This window comes from Fragaria vesca, linkage group LG6 (genome assembly GCF_000184155.1).
Source record: "Fragaria vesca subsp. vesca linkage group LG6, FraVesHawaii_1.0, whole genome shotgun sequence".
Lineage (NCBI taxonomy): Eukaryota > Viridiplantae > Streptophyta > Magnoliopsida > Rosales > Rosaceae > Fragaria > Fragaria vesca.
Window position 1 is genome coordinate 27,380,584 of NC_020496.1, and position 19,056 is coordinate 27,399,639.

The 19,056-nt window shown below is 38.8% G+C and overlaps 3 protein-coding genes and 1 pseudogene across 3 annotated transcripts; 1 reads left to right on the forward strand and 3 right to left on the reverse strand.

Moving 5' to 3' along the window:
- Positions 1-1,566: 1,566 nt before the first annotated feature.
- On the forward strand, positions 1,567-5,793 carry LOC101294281 (pentatricopeptide repeat-containing protein At3g59040-like). Its single transcript, XM_004303857.1, has 7 exons — positions 1,567-1,719; positions 2,054-2,366; positions 2,822-3,112; positions 3,216-3,464; positions 4,016-4,140; positions 4,584-4,682; positions 4,877-5,793. Exons 1-7 carry the CDS (start codon positions 1,664-1,666, stop codon positions 5,547-5,549), a joined length of 1,806 nt encoding a protein of 601 aa, XP_004303905.1. The 5' UTR covers positions 1,567-1,663; the 3' UTR covers positions 5,550-5,793.
- Positions 5,794-6,135: 342 nt separating this feature from the next.
- Positions 6,136-8,468, reverse strand: LOC101298053 (protein TRANSPARENT TESTA 12-like). The gene is made up of 8 exons (XM_004305807.1): positions 8,133-8,468; positions 7,357-7,901; positions 7,173-7,259; positions 7,029-7,085; positions 6,698-6,936; positions 6,497-6,615; positions 6,320-6,406; positions 6,136-6,210 (listed from the first exon to the last, which is right to left on the reverse strand). The coding sequence occupies exons 1-8, from the start codon at positions 8,466-8,468 to the stop codon at positions 6,136-6,138; spliced, it is 1,545 nt and encodes a 514-aa protein (XP_004305855.1).
- A 2,477-nt stretch (positions 8,469-10,945) lies between these two features.
- Positions 10,946-13,330, reverse strand: LOC101298351 (annotated as a pseudogene).
- A 997-nt stretch (positions 13,331-14,327) lies between these two features.
- LOC101298637 (wall-associated receptor kinase-like 22-like) lies at positions 14,328-17,263 on the reverse strand. Its single transcript, XM_004305808.1, has 3 exons — positions 16,336-17,263; positions 16,031-16,174; positions 14,328-15,526 (listed from the first exon to the last, which is right to left on the reverse strand). The coding sequence occupies exons 1-3, from the start codon at positions 17,261-17,263 to the stop codon at positions 14,328-14,330; spliced, it is 2,271 nt and encodes a 756-aa protein (XP_004305856.1).
- Positions 17,264-19,056: the final 1,793 nt, after the last annotated feature.

Consider the following 19,056-nt stretch of genomic DNA (forward strand, 5'->3'; position numbering starts at 1 on the left):
GTAAAGTATTTTGTCAAATAATGTATCTATCGGGGATGCAGTAAAGCTATAACTTCGGACGAAACCACAACCTATAATTCACTAAAAGAAAACTTATTAGAATGCAAGAAAACCTATACGCACATCTCTATCTAGACTTGAAATCCGAAAAATACATCAATGCACATAAAAAGTCAAAACAGGTATTGTGGGGAAGTAAAACTAAAGATCATAGCACAAACATATACGGGTCTTCTCCTTAAAAAGAATCATGTATAGTCCTCCATAATCAACAATGCCAGAAAAGCAGGAATCTTTGGATCCAATATCATCAAAAACAATAACCTCAAGTCACAGCTAATCTTTGGTTGCCAAGAAAATGCAGGACTTCATTGCCAAACAGAAACAAAATGCAAGACTTGGGAATCCAAAGTCAGCAAAAACAAGTTCAGAATTCTGGGCCAAAGCAGCAAAATCTTTAGTCTAACATCAATTGCAAAAACACCACATTCTGGAACACCAATTATGAAAAACCAAGATTCGAAATTGAATTGCATTGCATTGTGTTGGTAGGTGAGAAAAACAAAAGGCAGGATTGAAAAGGGTGGTGTTTGGTACCTGGGAATTTGCCGGCGGAGAATAGCAGGCGGCGGTTGTGATGAGATTCAGATCAAGATTGAATTTGGAGGACGGAAGATGACCGGTGGGGAATCAGGGGAGAGAATTCAGGGGGTGTTTGTGATCTGAATGTCGTGTAACTATAACTATAAACTCTTATGCTTTAAATTTGGAGCTACAGCCAACTAATACAAACGTTGTTCGTCTTCTTATTCTGTCCCCCTTTCTTCTCTTTTCTTTTTTAAAAACGCTTTTTCGATTTTTACTTTTATGTACTTTTTATGGATAAAAGAAAAAGAAAAACAGGTTATGCCCCTAATTTTTCGTTCTCTTATAGACTCAGAAATTTAACTTATATTAGACTCAAAAATCCAACATCTACCTTTTCAAAATGATTTGAAGCACAATTATTAACAGTCCAAGCGAAAGTTCAGAAGTAGTGACATGTAAATGATGTCAACCGAATCAACCAAAAACTATGATAATAACATGATTAAACTTCATTGTCAGAAGAGGAGGACACATCCTCTGGTGGGTTTATTACTTCCATCCCTTTTTCCATCCCAATTTCTTCCTTAGATAGAATTGCAGTGAAATAAGATGCAGTTTGGTTGCTCAACATTGCAAACTTTTTAGCATGAAACCTATATGTCTAGAGTTCGAGTCTTACAACAGGTTTGAGGTTTGAGGGAGCTTCGGATTTGTACTCCTGAAACGATAGATTAATTTGGCTTTTCTAAGATTCTCATGTGCACCGTGGTCCGGACTGAGTGCGTATTAACTTGCTAAAGAAGGCCTGCAATTTTCCTTTATTTACTTGGAAGTCCCTCATTTGATCTGATTTGAAAAACCAACCCTGCCTGTAATCGAAGCTGGTGCAGTTAGAAGGGTAACAACTGTTGTGTTTTACCAGTCTGGTCCCTCTTTCTTCAAAAAGATAAGATTTTTGTCAAAAAAACATCATATACTCTTCTTCTGCTCAACACCCTCTTCACGAAAAGAGCTTGTTGTTTCAACCTCAGCAGCTATGCTTTAAGCACTTTCAGATACACAGAAACCCAGAAAAATGCCTCAAGCCCTTTTCTTAAAGCCCTTCATTTCTGCTCCTTTGGACAATTGGAGGTATGTTCTCTTTCAAAGTTCCCATCTTGATAAACCCATCTAAAACCCTTAAACCTCTCTTTACATTCTCAGCTTCTCACTTTGAATTTGTTTTCTGGTAATTTGATAAAGAACATGGGGAAAATTGGTTTATCTCTGAAAGTATGTTACTTTATTAGCTTTGGGTAGCTAAATTATTAGTTTGCTTCAGAATTCTGATGAACTTTCATTAATTTATGCTTAAGCTATGTGTATGTGATAGTTGCATTTGTATGGAAATGACTTTTGTAGTCTGATAGTGATTTGTGTTCATTTTGGTATTGGCAAAGTAACAATGGGAATCTTTTGTCTTCAGTAAATTGAAAGAATGCACAAATTCTATAGGTGGCAATGTCAAGATGCGTGGAAGACTGGAGGTAGTTTGTATGGGAATGTTGGCACCGAGAAAGTTCTTGCAGAAAAGGAAGAAAGTAGAGGTCTTTAAAGACGCTGCCGATGAGGCTGACCAGAAGAACTGGAGGAGACTGATGAATGAAATTGAAGAGAAGGGTTCCGCTGTTACAGTGCTCAAAAGTGAAAAGCTCAAAAATAAGATGATACCTAAGGATGTTGTTCTCGGAACGTTGGTTAGATTCAAGCAATTGAGGAAATGGAACCTTGTTGGTGAGGTATGTGGACTTGCCTAATTGTTGTTCTGTGACAGATAAGATATGGATACTTTTTTAAAGTCAGTTGGATGACACGTTGTAGCGATGTTAGTTAACTCATATATGCTGACTTCATCCGTAGTTTATGTAAAAAGTACACAGTTTTCATTTTCTGTGTGCGGTAGTATGATATTTCAAATGGTGGGGCAGTTTTTGTATATAAATGTAGAAACTGCACACATGAATTGTATGATTAACCACATAGAGGACCCTGCAAAGTATTGACAACAAATTCAAATGGATTGCTTGCATAGGAATTAGGATATACTACATTTTGTTTCAGTCATTCTGCTACATTATTGTATCTCTGGACTCATTTCTGCTAAATTATTCAATCTCTGGACTCATTTCTGTTAGTCTTTAAGTTGCTTCGATGCTTATATTACTTGCTTAGCTCACATCCTTTTGTCTTCTAGATTCTTGAATGGCTTCAGACTCAGGACTGGTGGGACTTCAGCGAAATGGATTTTCTGATGCTTATAACAGCTTATGGGAAGCAAGGCAAGTTCAATAGGGCTGAGAAGGTTTTAAGCTTGTTGAATGAAAAGAGCTATGCACCAAGTGTAATATCGCATACTGCTCTTATGGAAGCATATGGAAAAGGAGGCCGCTACAACAATGCTGAAGCAATATTTCGGAGAATGCAGTCTTCAGGGCCTGAACCATCTGCTGTGACTTATCAGATCATACTAAAAATATTCGTTGAGGTAATGTTTACAAAACCATATCTTATGTCAAAACTTTCTTCACTCGTTTGCTGTTGTTGGACGCTTTCTACCTTCCTCATCACAGTAACTCAAAATACTGCAGGGCTGCAAGTTTCAGGAAGCTGAAGAAATCTTTGAGACCCTTTTAGATGACGAAAAGTCACCTTTAAAGCCAGACCAAAAGATGTTCCACATGATGATCTATATGTTTAAGAAGGCCGGAAGTTATGAAAAAGCTCGTAAGATGTTTGCAGTGATGACTGAGAGAGGGATTCGGCAATCAACAGTTACTTATAATAGCTTAATGTCGTTTGAAAATAACTATAAGGAAGTGTCAAAGATGTACAACCAGGTAAATCTCGTAAAAAATCTGATTTATTATTCATATATCTGGGTAGAGCATGCTTTCGAATTTATAGATTGTAAAGTTGCTAGTTTCCTGATCTGTTGTTTTCTACATCATTGGCCAGATTGGATTGCGATTATATAGAAGAATGAGCTGTCATGCTGATTTAGAATTCTACTATCAATAGTTTTAGCATTAAAAGGTTTTAGTAAGAATCAATGCTTCGACCTCTCACTGCATGCTACCTATGCTACCTAGTTTATGAAGTTGTTATCACCTATCTTTTCTTCTGTCACATAAATTGATAAGTTCTACGTCAGTTTAATATACCCTTCTTGTTTGCTGCAATTCTATATAGACGATAATTTCCCATAGATAATAAAGATGGCTTGAAAGTCTTTTTTTTATCTCCTTCCCCCATGCTTACCAAAGTTGAACCGTCTGGCCAAGCCACCAGACTCTCCAAGATCTTTATATCTTAAAATACTACTGAAGTAATTTAACTTTATTATCAATAAAAGAAGTCATACGAAACTGAAGTAACCTATTAACGACAGATGCAGAGAGCTGGTCTCCGACCTGACGTAGTGAGTTATGCCTTACTCATAAGTGCTTATGGGAAAGCTAGAAGAGAGGAAGAAGCCTTGGCTGTTTTCGAGGAAATGCTTGATGCTGGTGTCAGGTATGTAGGCTTAAAGCTATCTATTTAAAAGTTATAAATGAGAGGAAGTTTAGTTTATATTTCAAAGTTATATATGTGTCATTACTTATTTATATCTTTAATTAATTGTGGAATTGAGATTGGAGATTTTAGATTGTAGATGAGTAGGGACAAAATTAGATTTTGGCGTACCGGTAATGGTGGAGTGTTCCCCAACCAATAGACTGTTTTTATTGCTTTCTATGTTCAACCATAACCTAACCTGTCACCATATAGCAAATATTTCCTCTGCATGCAATGGAAATTGCTGGTTGCCTTGGTTTCTTCATCTGTTTGAAGCTAGGGCATCAGTTTCTCATTCTGGCTTTTACACCAACCTAAGCTGGTGGAAAGTGGCCAAACTCTTGCTGCCAATGTGATGGCATTATATAGAATATAATTCCTGCTATTTATCCCTTTTGCAGACCTACCCGTAAAGCATACAATATTTTGCTCGACGCATTTGCAGTATCAGGAATGGTGGACCAAGCTCGAACTGTTTTTAAAAGCATGAGAAGGGACAGGTATACTTTTGATACCTGCATGATGATTATGTTATGTCCTGATATTAGCTGTCCCTTGTTAATTTTCTGATTCCAGAAAGACAAAATAGTGCTATTGTGCCTATTAATGCTATCTGTTAAGAGTAAGACATGTCACTAAAAAGTTCACTCTCTGTCATCAGGCTAACACTTCTCTGCATATTTTGTTTCGGCAGGTATGAACCCGATATTTACTCGTATACCACTATGCTGTCTGCTTATGTAAATGCACCTGACATGGAGGGTGCTGAAAAATTCTTCACAAGACTAAAGGTAGATGGATTTAAACCCAACGTTGTCACTTATGGAACCTTAATCAAAGGGTATGCTAAGACAAATGATATCGAGAAAATGATGGAGAAGTATGAGGAAATGCAGGCATGTGGTGTCAAACCAAATCAAACGATCTTGACAACCATAATGGATGCATATGGCAAGAACAGAGATTTTGGGAGTGCTGTTGTTTGGTACAAGGAAATGGAATCTTGCAGGCTTCCTCCTGATCAGAAAGCAAAGAATATCCTTTTATCTTTGGCAAAAACAGCAGAAGAACAACAGTTAGCTAACCAAGTTGTAGGATACTTGGATAATAGTAGCATTGAAAACCTTCTGTCAATCTCTGTTAATGATAATGATGAGGATGAAGATAATGACGAAGACGATGAAGACGACGAAGATGACGATGAAGACGATGAAGATGACGATGAAAGTTATGAAGAGGAAGTCGATGGTCCTTCACCAGTCGCTTCATCATATGACGATAAACAAGAACAAGAACCTGAGCTGGTTTATTTAAACGGTGATGCTGAAAAAAACCTCGAGGACTTGCTTACAGTGGCTGAATTGTAAAGTTGGGATCTTCTCTTTTGTGGTATAGTCACATTACTTAGCGTTCATTGTTAATTCAACAAGGTCAATTGAGATTAATACGTGGGAATTGAATCATTCCACACTACATTTTGGCATTTAAGCAAAGTGACCTTACTGTTTATTTTTTGATGGTCAGTCTAGTGAAAGCACTGCACCCGCGAGAGTGAAATCTGCAGTTTTGGATTTCTTTCTGTATCAATTGCAAAGGCTTGTGATTCAAAGTGTCTGGTGTGACTTCCTTGGAGCAAAAGCTTGTAGTTTCGGAGGCTTACAAGTTACAAGTCCACTCGATAGAGCACTTTTCCTTGGCATCCACAACAAGAGACTGACTCTTACCTTCCCCCTCAAATAATGAAATGGAAAAGGCAAGGCAGTTTTGAAAGCAGTATCTTGCTTTAAAATAAGTACTGCTGCTGTTCGTTAAAAAAATACGAGGGTCTCCTAAAACAATTAAAATTGGCTACATCTGACTGGTTACAGGGACAATGTTTAATGAAAGAAGACATCGCATTGCACCACATGAAACTCTGGTAAAATGAGGTTTGAACCGTGTACATTCATAGACTCATACGTCGTCTTCCTCCAAGAGCAAGTGCTCTACACTTGCAGATTTCTTCACTCTCTCAGCTGCATTTACAACCTACAAAAACAAGAGCGTGATCAAAATCGTTGGTCACAATCTGGCCAAATTCAGTTCATATGTACTGTGTATTCTTATGGTAAGAAACTTTCATCGAAATTTAAGTTACCTGAGCATCCCAATTGGTTCTGGCAGTGAGAACAATTAGAGTTGCTGTCTGCAAAAATACTCCAATAATCATCCCCCACCAAATACCCTGAAAAATTAAGGCAAAAAATGCATTATTTTCAGTAGCATTTACAATTAACTGTACTGATAAGAGTGAGGTAGAGTCTCAAATACTTACTGCTACTCCCATACTAGTTTTGAAGGCAAGAACACACCCTATTGGAAGACCGATAATATAGTAACAAGTCAGATTCACATAAGCTACAACACCTTGCCATCCACTTCCAATTGCAACACCTGAAATTCAACATATCAAAAACTAGAAATGGTGCCTAACTGAGATGTTTTTTCTACCGAGTCTAGCATATACTGTCAATACCTGAGAGTATAGGTTGAATGCCATTCAGGAAAACAGAAATGGCTAGCAAGGGGGTCAAATTAGACACTGCCTCAATAACCTCGGCATCACTCGTAAATAGCCTGCTCAATCCAGCTTTGAATATTAGCACAATAGCACTGAACACTATGCTAATTAGGATGCTGGTACCATTCACTACAAACACCGAAAATTTGGCCACCTTTGGATGACCAGCACCTAGCTCATTACTCACTCGAACACTGCATAAGCCCAAATCGATTGCATTATCAGTAAAAGACTTCTAATACATTTTTGTCAAGGAAATGTTGAAACCTTAAGATTTGTCACAAACCTTGCAGCAGCAGCAAGGCCTAGCATAAACTGCATGTCCCAGTTCAAGTAGTTCATGCTGGAATCATATAGAATATGTAAAGTTAGATAACAACCGAGTTGAACAACTGATCAGATTAACTGAGGAAAGTACATTTGTACATACCAGATAGATATGGAGTCCAGTGAAATTGTAGGGTTGGCTAGGAGCCCTGATATAAGCACTAACCCTTGATTGTACCAAATCTCCAAACTACATTGAAGCATTACTAAACTCAGTTTTATGAGGTCAACAAAAAGAACAATATAAAAAACTTGAAATGTACATAGCTACATACATAGTTACATACCACAACATGATAGCAGAAGCAAGAGTGAGCTTAAAATAAGGCCAAATTCCGGAAAAGGCTTTCCATGAGAAACCAGTCCAAGTTTCCTTGCAGTTGGGGCTTACTAGAATGTAAATCCCAAACGTAATCACAAGCAACCACCAAGAAAAACTCAGTGTAAGAGAAGCACCTATTAGTCCATAGTCCACAACGTAAACCACCAACCAAGTGAGAAGAGTGTGGAGGAGGAAAACTCCAATGGACATGTATGCCAAAGGGTGCACTATTTTCTGTGCCTGAAGGAACCTCCGTTGAGGGCAGTTTATGGCAAATGCATAGAGTTGAGGGATTAAGCCGCGGGCATAGATTTGACCCTGTTCTGCTATGCTTTCAGTTTGGCCCATGGCCACTAGTATTGGACCTGACCACCAGTACAAAAATGTAAGGAGGATTGCTGCTCCCAAGTGCAAGATGATTGCTCTTTGGCATATGATCCCCATTGCTCCCAAGTGTTTGGCTCCATAGGCTTGCCCACATACAGTTTGTACAGCACTCGCCATGCCCAACTTGAAACTCAAAGCAAGAAATAAAATCTTTTAGCTCATTTTAGACTAAAAGATTATTGAGTAATGTAAAACATGTAAAACACATAGAGATGAAGAACTGAAAATGAGTTTAGCTTACATGATTCATGTTTTGGATGGTTGTAAGAGACCAAATAGTATCAATTCAGTCAAACAAGTGAAAAACATGAGATGAAAATGAGTGATATAATTAGGTACATTTGAGGTACATACCATAATCCCAAAAGCAAGGCCTTGGATTCCCACACTTGCAATAGAGGCTCCAGCAAGCTCCAATGCACCCAGATGGCCACAAAACATGAGTGTGACAAAGGTGAGCATGTAATTGAAAATTGAAACCACAATAGACGAACTGGATAAAATCCATAGCAGCCTGGACTCCCATGCAACTAGCCTAGGCCACCACCTCAGTGCTATAGGCCTTTGCTCCAGAAACTCCTCAACCGCGGCGGATGACAAGTCAGGAATCCGGGAATGTGAGTTAAGTCTAAGGAGTAGCGGCTGGTACTGCTCCGACGACCCCGTGGTTATGTCAGCCGGCTGAGCCATCACTAGATGATGTTGAAACTTGAACCCTGAAACTACGAGTGTAGTGTACACAAGGAAGCAGAAGCAGAGACATAATTTCCTTAAATCATGTTACATTATATATGGTACAGAAAACAGAGCGGGAAAGTTGAAATTACAAGGTCCAACTAACATTCCAAATTGTTAAGCACCAACCAGTGTTAGCATGTGATCTGCTATATAGCGAAGTGAGTAGCACGAGAGTTTTACCTACAACAGTAACATATCTTTGTTCAGAAAGTTCACAAAACCTATGTATGCGCAAGTGAAATGATATATCCAAGCACTGTTTTCTAGTTCAAGCACTAGTTCAAAGACATTGAAAATGTCACTACGTCAGCTTTGGGATTGCATTGTCTAAGAAGGTCAAAGTAATCACTTTGTTTATACTAGTTCATGAAGTAGAAAACGTAACGTTACATTTGGTTTCAAAGGGTTTCCGCTTCCTCCTCGGTAAATGTCTTGGTACAAGATATGATTTCTTGAACAACAATTTTGGTATATTTATTCAAAATTGTGAGCTCCTCTGCAAAGAGGTTGATGAGCACACCTAGCTGAATTGTGATTTGTTTTTCTTCCAGTTCTCTTCTTCACTTTCACCATAGATTTCAAAATCTTAACCAAGGTAAGTCAATTTTAAAGCAATTTTGCCACAATCAGCAAGGAAGGATTCTTGCCACATGATCATGTTGTTGAGAATATATATCAAATCACATCCAAATTACCCAAACACAAATAAGAAGTAAATGAGTCATATATCCATTTAAATATCAATTGCTGGAACTATACGTGGTTTGATCCCGAAAAGGTATGTAGGCAATCTAGAATCAAATAATCTGGATGCAACCACATCCTAAACACTAATCTCATTCCAAAAATCCAAGCAATTCAATGAGTCATTCACTCATTGGAACTAATGAACCACAAGTGTGTGGCTTGATCCCGTTCCAGGTACGTATGCAACCATTCCAAAATTCGAGACGAGCTGCAAAAACAAACAAACATGTACACATTGATCTTTTTATGAGTGAAATTGAAAGATGTTTCCTTGTAACAAGTGAGTGTAATTAAGAGGCAAAATTCTGTATTGAATGAGTCGAACCCAAAATAATTAAAACTTTATTCTGTTAGTGAATATGAGTAAGCGGATTACATAAGGGGTTACATGTGTAAGCAATTTTTCCTCAACAAACACTGATAAATTGAGCTTTGAACCGTGAACAGTTATACTTGTTTACACCCAAATTAATATTTTACTGGACAGTAATTGTTTAAAATGAATGTTAATTAAATTCATGGTCCACACCGACGAGCCTGAATAATATTAGGTCTAAAGACGGGTTGCCTCGCCTGTAATAAGGAAACATATATAATTAAGGAGTCTTCTTCTTGTGTTGTGTTCGATTTCGCGAAGCGAGATGCCTTCGCCAAGAAACAAGGCGAGATGACTTCTCATACAGAGACTCCGCGTAGGAGACCACGTGAGGAAACAGAGGTGGAAGACTTCGCATAGGAGAAGGGGAGAGGCGGGCTCCGCTTGGTGGTATATATATGCATATATATCAATTGAGAGAGCTAGCAAGGAAAGAGGCGGACTCCGCCTACAATACCTCTATTGGATAAGAAAGCAATATATATCCTTAGTTAAGCATGATTGCATGGGATGGGTTCATTAAGGATCCTTATCTTTATTCAAGCATGTTTGCATGGGGAGCTCACGTCCACATCTTCATGAGTTTGGTTGTATTGGTGGTTAAGGACTCTACTCCTTAATTGTATTTGCACGGGTGAACAGTGGCGCACGTCCAGGTCTTCATGGAATTGGTTCTACTCCTCTACATAGTAGGCAGCTAGTTACTTCGCCGAGGCTTAATCACGTCCAGCAAGTGATTTACATCGCCTACACTGCATTTATCGTTGAAGACTTCTACGAGTCTTTGACATGTTTTGGGCCAATACTTGTGGCCCTAAATAGCTCTATATAAGAGAGTTCGAGGATCTGGTTGACTCTCTACACAACGACAATCAACAACTCAACAAAAATACAATACAATTATCGACCCAGTCGAACCCAGACGCTAAAGCATTTCGCCTTAGCAACCTTTTTCCTTTCACGCTCCCTGGAGCTCTGTCTCTTTACTTTCCCGGCTCCCCGAAGTTATTGCACCTTTTACTTTTCAAGCTCCCCAGAGTTCCCTTGCGTTCTCGTTTTCCTTTCCTTTGGTTGCTCTGCTCGCTACAACCGCGAGTATCGATATTGATAGCGAATAAGCTATTGTAATTCCTCGTCCGCGAGATGACAACGGAGCCTTGCTTTCGTTTGATTAGAAGTATAGGTCAACGCACTACGACAACAACCTTACTACATTCCGCGTTCGCGCGGTGGCACGCCCCGCATCCCTAAAAACATTGACTGCTGCTGTCTCTCTCCTTGCTGAGGATTGTGGCCAAAACAATACTCATACATCGTCTTCTTCCAAGAGTAAATCTTCTACACTTGCAGATCTCTTCAACCTCTCAGCCGCGTTCACAACCTATAAAAACATAATCACACAACCATGGCCAAATTTTGTTCATGTCTACTACTCCTTGTGCAGATGGTAAGAAACTTTCATCAGAATTTAAGTTACGTCAGTATCCCAATTGGTTCTGGCAGTGAGAACAATCAGAGTTGATGTCTGTAAAAATACTCCAATAATCATTCCCCACCAAATACCCTGAAAAGTAAAGGCCAAAAATGCGTTATTTTCAATATCATTTACTATTACAAAAGCAAAAACTTTACTGATAAGAGTGAGGTAGAGTTTCAAATACTTGCTGTTACTCCCATACTAGTTCTGAAGCCAAGAAGACATCCAATTGGAAGACCAATAATATAGTAACAAGTCAAGTTCACATAAGCTACAACAGCTTGCCATCTACTTCCAATTGCAAGACCTGAAATTCCACACATCTAAAATTAGAAATGGTGCCTGAATGCGTGACTGAGATGTTTTTCTACTGTGTCTAGCATATACTGTCAGTACCTAAGAGTATAGGTTGAATGCCTTTAAAAAAAAACAGAGATGGCTAGCAAGGGGGTCAGATTAGCCACTGCCTCAATAACCTCAGTGTCACTCGTAAATAGCTCGCTCAATCCAACTTTGAATATTAGGACAATAGCCGTGAACAATATGCTAATTAGGATGCTGGTCCCGTTCACTACAAACACCGAAAATTTGGCCACCTTTGGATGACCAGCACCTAGCTCATTACTCACTCGAACACTGCATAAGCCAAATCAATTGCATTATCAGTAAGAGACTTCTAAATTTCTATTACGGTTTTGCCAAAGAAAAACTGAAACGTTTTAAGATTTGTCACAAACCTTGTTGCAGCAGCAAGGCCTAGCATAAATTGAGTGTCCCAGGCCAGTTCAAGCAGTTCTTGCTGGAATATTAGAATATGTAAAGGTACATGATAACAGTGAGTCAAATAACTGATCAAATTGACTGAGAATCTTATAAGACACACCAGATAGAAAAGGAGTCCGTTGCAATTGTAGGGTTTGCTAGAAGCCCTGATATAAGCACCAATCCTTGATTGTACCAAATCTCCAAACTACATTGTACCATTATAAAACCTAGTCTTATATATGAGGTAGGAAAGGCCAAAAACTTGAACATGTATATAGTTATATACATTAATACATAGTTACATACCACAACATGATAGCAGAAGCAAGAGTTAGTTTGAAGTAAGGCCAAATTCCGCAAAAGGCTTTCCATGAGAAAGCAGTCCAAGTTTCCTTGCAGTTGGGGCTTACTATAATGTAAATCCCATACGTAATTACAAGCAACCACCAAGAAAAGCTCAGTGTAAGAGCAGCACCTATTAGTCCATAGTCCACAACATAAACCACCAACCAACTGAGAAGAGTATGAAGGGCGAAAACTACGGCAGAGATGTATGCCAAAGGGTTCACTATGTTCTGTGCTTGAAGGAACCTCTGCTGCGGGCAGTTTATGGCAAATGCATAGAGCTGAGGGATCAAGCCGCGTGCGAAGATTTGACCCTGCTCTGCTATGTCCACTGATTGGCCAATGGCTACTAGAATTGGACCTGACCACCAGTACACAGGTGTGAGGAGGATTGCTGCTCCCAAGTGCAAGATGATTGCTCTTTGGCATATGATCCCCATTGCTCCCAAGTGTTTGGCTCCATAGGCTTGCCCACAAACAGTTTGTACAGCACTTGCCATGCCCAACTTACAAAATCAAAGCAATAAATCAAGGGTTTAATTAGGTTATGTTAGACTAACAGAATGTTGAGTAATGTTCTTACTCAAACAAGTAAAAAACATAAGAGATGAAAAACTGAACATGAGTTTAGCTTATATGATTCAAGTTGACAGTATTGGAACATTTCGAATGGTTGCAAGTACCAAATAGTTTCAACACATTCAAACAATTTAAAAGCATAAAGATGAAAATGACTGATATAAATTAGGTACAGTTGGGGTACATACCATAATATCCCATAAGCGATACCTTGGAGTCCCACACAAGCGATAGAGGCTCCAGCAAGCTCCAACGCACTCAGATGGCCACAAAACATCAGTGTGACAAAGCTGAGCATGTAATTGAAAATGAAACGACAATAGACGAACCGGATAAAATCCATAGCAGCCTTGACTCCCACGCAACTAGCCTAGGCGACCACCTCAGTGCTATAGGTCTTTCCTCTAAAAACTCCTCAACCGCGGCGGATGACAAGTTAGGAATCCGGGAATGTGAGTCAAGTCTGAGGAGTAGAGGCTGGTATTGCTCCGACGACCCCGTGGTTATGTCAGCCGGCTGAACCATCAGTAGATGATGTTGAAACTTGAAACTACGATCGTTGTGTACACTTGGAAGCAGAAGCAGACAGAATGTACTTAAACCATGTTACATTATGAGACAGAAGACAGAGCGGGAATGTCGGAATTATAAGGTCTATCTAACATTACAAATTGTTAGGGCATCTACCAGTATTAGCATGTGCTCTGCTATATAGCAAAGTACCAACAACAGTGACATAATTTTGTTCAGAAGTTCACAAAACCCATATATGTATGAAATTCAAATGATATATCCAAACACTCTTTTCTAATTCAAGCACATGCAAAGACATTGAAGATGATCAGCTATGGGTTAATTGCATTCTCTGTTCTTGTTTAATATTCATCTGGGAGGGGACTGAGATACAAAGGAAGAAGAAAACCTTTTTGTTTGTTCCAATTGGAACAATTATTACATACCACCCAATTCATCACCTCAGATTTAAAGTGTGCCATGGAGGAAATCCAATCTACATATTGATGTCTGATGAGAAATCCATGTGAACTTATTTCAGTGATAAGTTGTTGCGGTAGGATAAATATCAAACAGCAGACATTGGTTGGGTTACCAGTTTGATATCTACAGCAAACATCTGAATAGAGACCTATTCCTATGTAAGCTGGCTTCATCTGTAATCCCATATGAAAAATTAGTGTCCTTTGACAGTTCCATGGGGATTTCTGGACATCAGAGTAAAAGATGAAATTCAAGAGCAAGCTGACAAACTTATTCAAGGAAAAAAAGGTGGAAATTAAACAGCAACAACCACAGAAAACTGGACAACAGAAAGGAGGTTACAAACCTATACTATCAGCCACAATGTTAAGAATTAGCACACCACCAAATAAAAACAAGAACCTGTTGCTCCACGGAATAAAATGTTGCATGTTAACGAAATGCAGCACAAAAGTCTCAAACTTACATAGATGCTAGGATAGGTGATGCACAGGTTGCATTCTTGATTCTTATCTAACATGATCGATTAGCTAGACATTAGTGGTAGTGACTCAATTGATGAGGCAGTGCCACCATCCAAAGCTGACCCGGTTACAGTAGTAGCAACATCCCAAGGACAAGTTACTTCATTTCGGACATACTCAACTTCTTCATGATTTTGTTGTGTATTTGAAGATATTACTGATTTATGAATCACCTCCAACTCCATTGCAACTTCTTTCATGGTAGGTCGTCTCTTCCCATTCATATCCAGACATCTTTTTGCAAGATTAGCGACTACCAAAATATCTTCTGTTACACCATCCACCTTAACTCGAGCATCAATAATATCAAACAAATTATTCTCCTCCACTGAGAGATTGAAATATGAAACAAGGCCTCTGGCTTCTTGTGACCTGGTCAAAGAAACTGGCTTTTCTCCAGTCAGGAGCTCAACAAGTACCACCCCAAAGCTATACACATCACTTTTGTCTGTAAATTGACTTGACTGGAAGTATTCTGGATCCAAGTAACCAAATGTACCATGTACAAATGTGGTTAGGTGTGTTTGGTCTATGGAAACTGATCTTGAAGTCCCAAAATCTGCAACTTTTGCTCTGTATTTATCATCTAATAGTATGTTAGTAGTCTTGATATCGCGGTGGTAAATTGGAAAACCAGCAGCCGAGTGTAAGTATGAAAGAGCTCCGGCAACTTCTGCAGAAATCCTTAAGCGCATTTCCCATGTAAGTGGAAACTCTTCATTCTGTTCATGGAGATACTGGTAGATAGTTCCTTTAGGAATGAATTCATAAACCAAAAGAGGAACTTCGGTCTCCAAACAACAACCCAATAGCTTAACCACATTCCTGTGGTTAATTTGTGAAAGAATGACAATTTCGTTAATGAACTGTCCCACTTCGCCTCCATCAACTATTTTAGACTTCTTTACTGCAACAATTCTTCCATCTGCCAACATTCCTTTGTAAACGGTACCTTGGCCTCCTTGGCCAAGTATTCTATCTACATTAAAACGATCTGTGGCTTTTTCTAGTTCCTTTACATTGAACAGCTTAATTTTCTCAACATTAACTTCACCGGAAGATAGTTGCTGCTCTAATAATAGTCCCCCATTTTGTTTAAAGAACTCCTTCTTGAGTCTGATGTTTTTCCTTTTCTTCCACAGTTTGATCAACCACCATGCACAAAATAGTAGAACTAAGAATCCAAGACCACTGCCAATACCTGCTTAGGTCAATTAAAAGAAACGTTAGTTCGGATACTAAAGATATAACTTCTGTTAGATTGTGAAAACTGCAGCATATGGACATCTAGGAGAAGAAAAATGATGATAACCAAAAGAAACTCAGGAAATACATAACTGACCGTCTGACCCAAAATGAAGCTCAGGAGTCAGGAGTACTGAGTACATATGTAGTTCTATACTTCTATTATATTGTATTCAATAAAAAGTTGAATTCCAGAAAAAACAGATCCTGCTTAATAATCCATATCATTCTACAAAAAAAAAAATATATGATCATCTTCTGTACATATATAAGGAACTTACAAGTATAGAATTTATACTAATCTAGTACTATTGTGGCAATGATAAAGTAACACCATAATAACATGAGATAATAATGTTTAGTTAGAGTTTTTATTGATCAAGTCTCTCATTTCATAGAGCTCAAATATGATAGTTATATACTTCTATGAATGATTCAAATGATGATGGCCACAACATACCTATAAAGATTGCTTTAACCCGCGACTTGCTGATCATGGTTTCTGGGTAGTGGCATCCCCATCCACTATCACCTGGAAGACTATTGACACATACGCCTGGAGAACAGCTAGCTCTATTTACTGGATCCTCACATTCATTGATATCTGAAAAGTGCAAGAACAAAGTTATTATTATGAATGACGGTAAGCTACTTGCTCTCTAAAACTAAATTACAGGGATTCAAGAGAAATGAATAAGTGTTTCATTCATAAATAAGTCAGAATACTTATTGGTAGGTAAAGCTTAATTGGAATCGTATGTTCACCTCTGCATCCTTGAAGAAGATATGGATTTCCCTCAGAGCCCCATCTACAGAAACATTCAAGCCTTGAGGATCCATATAGTGAAGAGCTGTCACTGTAACTCTCGCAATAACCATCTAGGACATCATAATAGTCTCTCGTTACATTTTCTGCTATAAAGGTCCCAAAAACATCAGTTGTTGAATGGTATAAGTTCCATCGTAGCACAATGGGGACTTGGTCCATATCACCGGTGGCAGAAATATTTGTTGAACTTTTGGCAAAGGACTCGAACCAATCACGATCAACCAAAAATGCATAACTGCATGAACTTTTTGTGAGATTATCATTAGCCTGCTGGAAACTAGTATTGAAGGCACAGAGAGAAGAAGGGATGACGGTCTGGCAGCAATCCACACCATTGCAGGTATTAGGGCTGGTACTACTATTTGTACTATCAACAGAAGCATAACATTCGGACCTGCACCCAGCTGAAATGGTAACGCCATTTGAGTTTGAGGTGATTGTGGCCATAACTCCGCAACCTACTGCAGTGAACATGTTCTTCTGGGAGAAGAACGTAAAAGGGCTTCCCTCCAAGTTGACTGCTTGACGATTTGGCTTACCGCTGCAATTAGAGAAGGTGATTGGGTTTCTGACCCTTAGTGTGCCTTCAACAACAGAAATATTTAGTACCTCCAGATTGGTGCCGTTCAAGTAAGGTCTAGGAGAGCCAGTAGAGTTGTCACAGAACACTCGGAACCAGTCATCATTGATGTAACAACCTGCTCCTATCCCAAAAGGGTATGGGATTTCAATGTCTCCGCAATGCGATGGACAATTAGGCTTTGCTATGGGTAGTGCTTCTGATGCTTCTGATGCTACTAGTACTTCAGTACTACTCATAGACCATAGTAACAAAGTAATATGAAATAGCAACTGGGCAGCCATTCCTTTTCTTTTTCCTATTCTCTTGAACTATCTGCAAGTAGGAAGCGTTATGCTAGCTAGCTAGAAAAACAATCATATTAAATCTTAACCTTTCTTCGAATGGAAAGAATATATGAAGGTAAAGAGACATTGAGTTCCTTGCAACTTCTTGCCGCTTTCTTCTGTCTATCCCTGAGTAGATTTCCAAGGAACGATTCCTGCTATTTTTGGTCAGTACATTCTAAAAATCAAACTTGTTGAAAACATTATATCCAGCATTGATTCCAGAACGTCGACATTTCCTACCTTGTAAATGTTTTTGAGTTTCTTGTATACCAGCTGGTTGGTCTTTCTTTTAAGGCCTTAATTTCCTAAACCTATATGGCTATATCATCATTTGTTTAGATTAAACGGAAATTGACTGCAATTTACAAGACATGATCATAGAAAAGCACTGAATCACAACCATTGATGTCTTTTTTTTTTTTTTGTTTTGGCTGAAAGATGAGTGAGAGAGGAATGACCCCCTAACACTCTTATGTATTAAAAAAGAAAAAAAGAAATATCAACCATTGATGTCTTTTCATTTCCACCTTAATTAGTTTTCCTTAGCGTTGTTCCATACTTGCAGCAGTCATACAGTCATACTTGAACAATATATTCAAAGTACAATAAGAAGGTACGCATCAGTCAAAAGAAGAAAATTCATCAGAACCAAAAACAATAATGTTGAAAGCAACACTCCCCTTTTTTTTTATATTGACTTATTGTTACTGTTAAGTGTTCAAAATTCATTTCTCCCCCTCAAAAATTTTAGTGCTCTCTCCCTCTCTCTCTCTCTGTCAAACAGTAAGCTCTTGCACAGTATAAATACTATCCCATTTCCTCAAAGACTAGATAAAACAGTAACTTAATTGAATTGATGCGAGGCAATGATATAAAAGAAGAGTGAATGAAAACAAACGCTGCGCGCCATGGCCATGCATGCCAACAGATGCAATCGTTTTGACATGGTCTTCTATCTCCCACACATACACGCGCATGCAAACAGACCCAGTCAAGGGATCCACCGGAAGGATCACCCCCACAGACCACAATAAGAGGCTTAAGAGCTTCTTGGGTGGCGACTCCGTTTGCTTGATGGTGGTCGTGGCCAGTTTCAGTTTGTTATGGCTTTGGGTGAACTAGAAAGTGGTGCTCTTTTTCCGCTTTGGTGCCAAATGGGCCTATTGGGCGAGAACCCAGACTAAATTTATAAGCCCACAAGGGCGAGACCAATATACCAAGCACATGTGATGGCTAGGTTAATTAGGAACGGGGCGGCGCAGATGTTACCACGGCCGTAAACGTCACAACCCACTGGCCACTGCAGTACCGATCTATATCTTCTTCTTGTTAATTTACATGGTAATCTTGCTTTGCAACTTTCAGTGTCTGTTCCATTCAACTTTTACTTTCCTGTCTATAAAAAACAATCAAGTCCCGCTTTCACATATATTTCAAGTGTCATGAAACCGGCCAGTCCTAACCCTACTAGGAATGCATAGTAGAAGAGAAGGACTAGTGAAATCGGCGGATAATGACAGTACCACTGCAGGTGTTTTGTCACATCCCGACCCTTATATTTTTACCTTATTTACTAGCGTGATGATAATAAGAATTTTACCGTCTTGATCATGAGTAAATAGTTTAATTGGTCCCTAGAGGGGTTTCGGGGACGATTATGTGCGGAGGATTATTCGTATGATGAAAATACGAAGACGGTAAAAATAGTAAATTTAGCTAGTAAAAGGTAATTTTATTCGGGTATTATT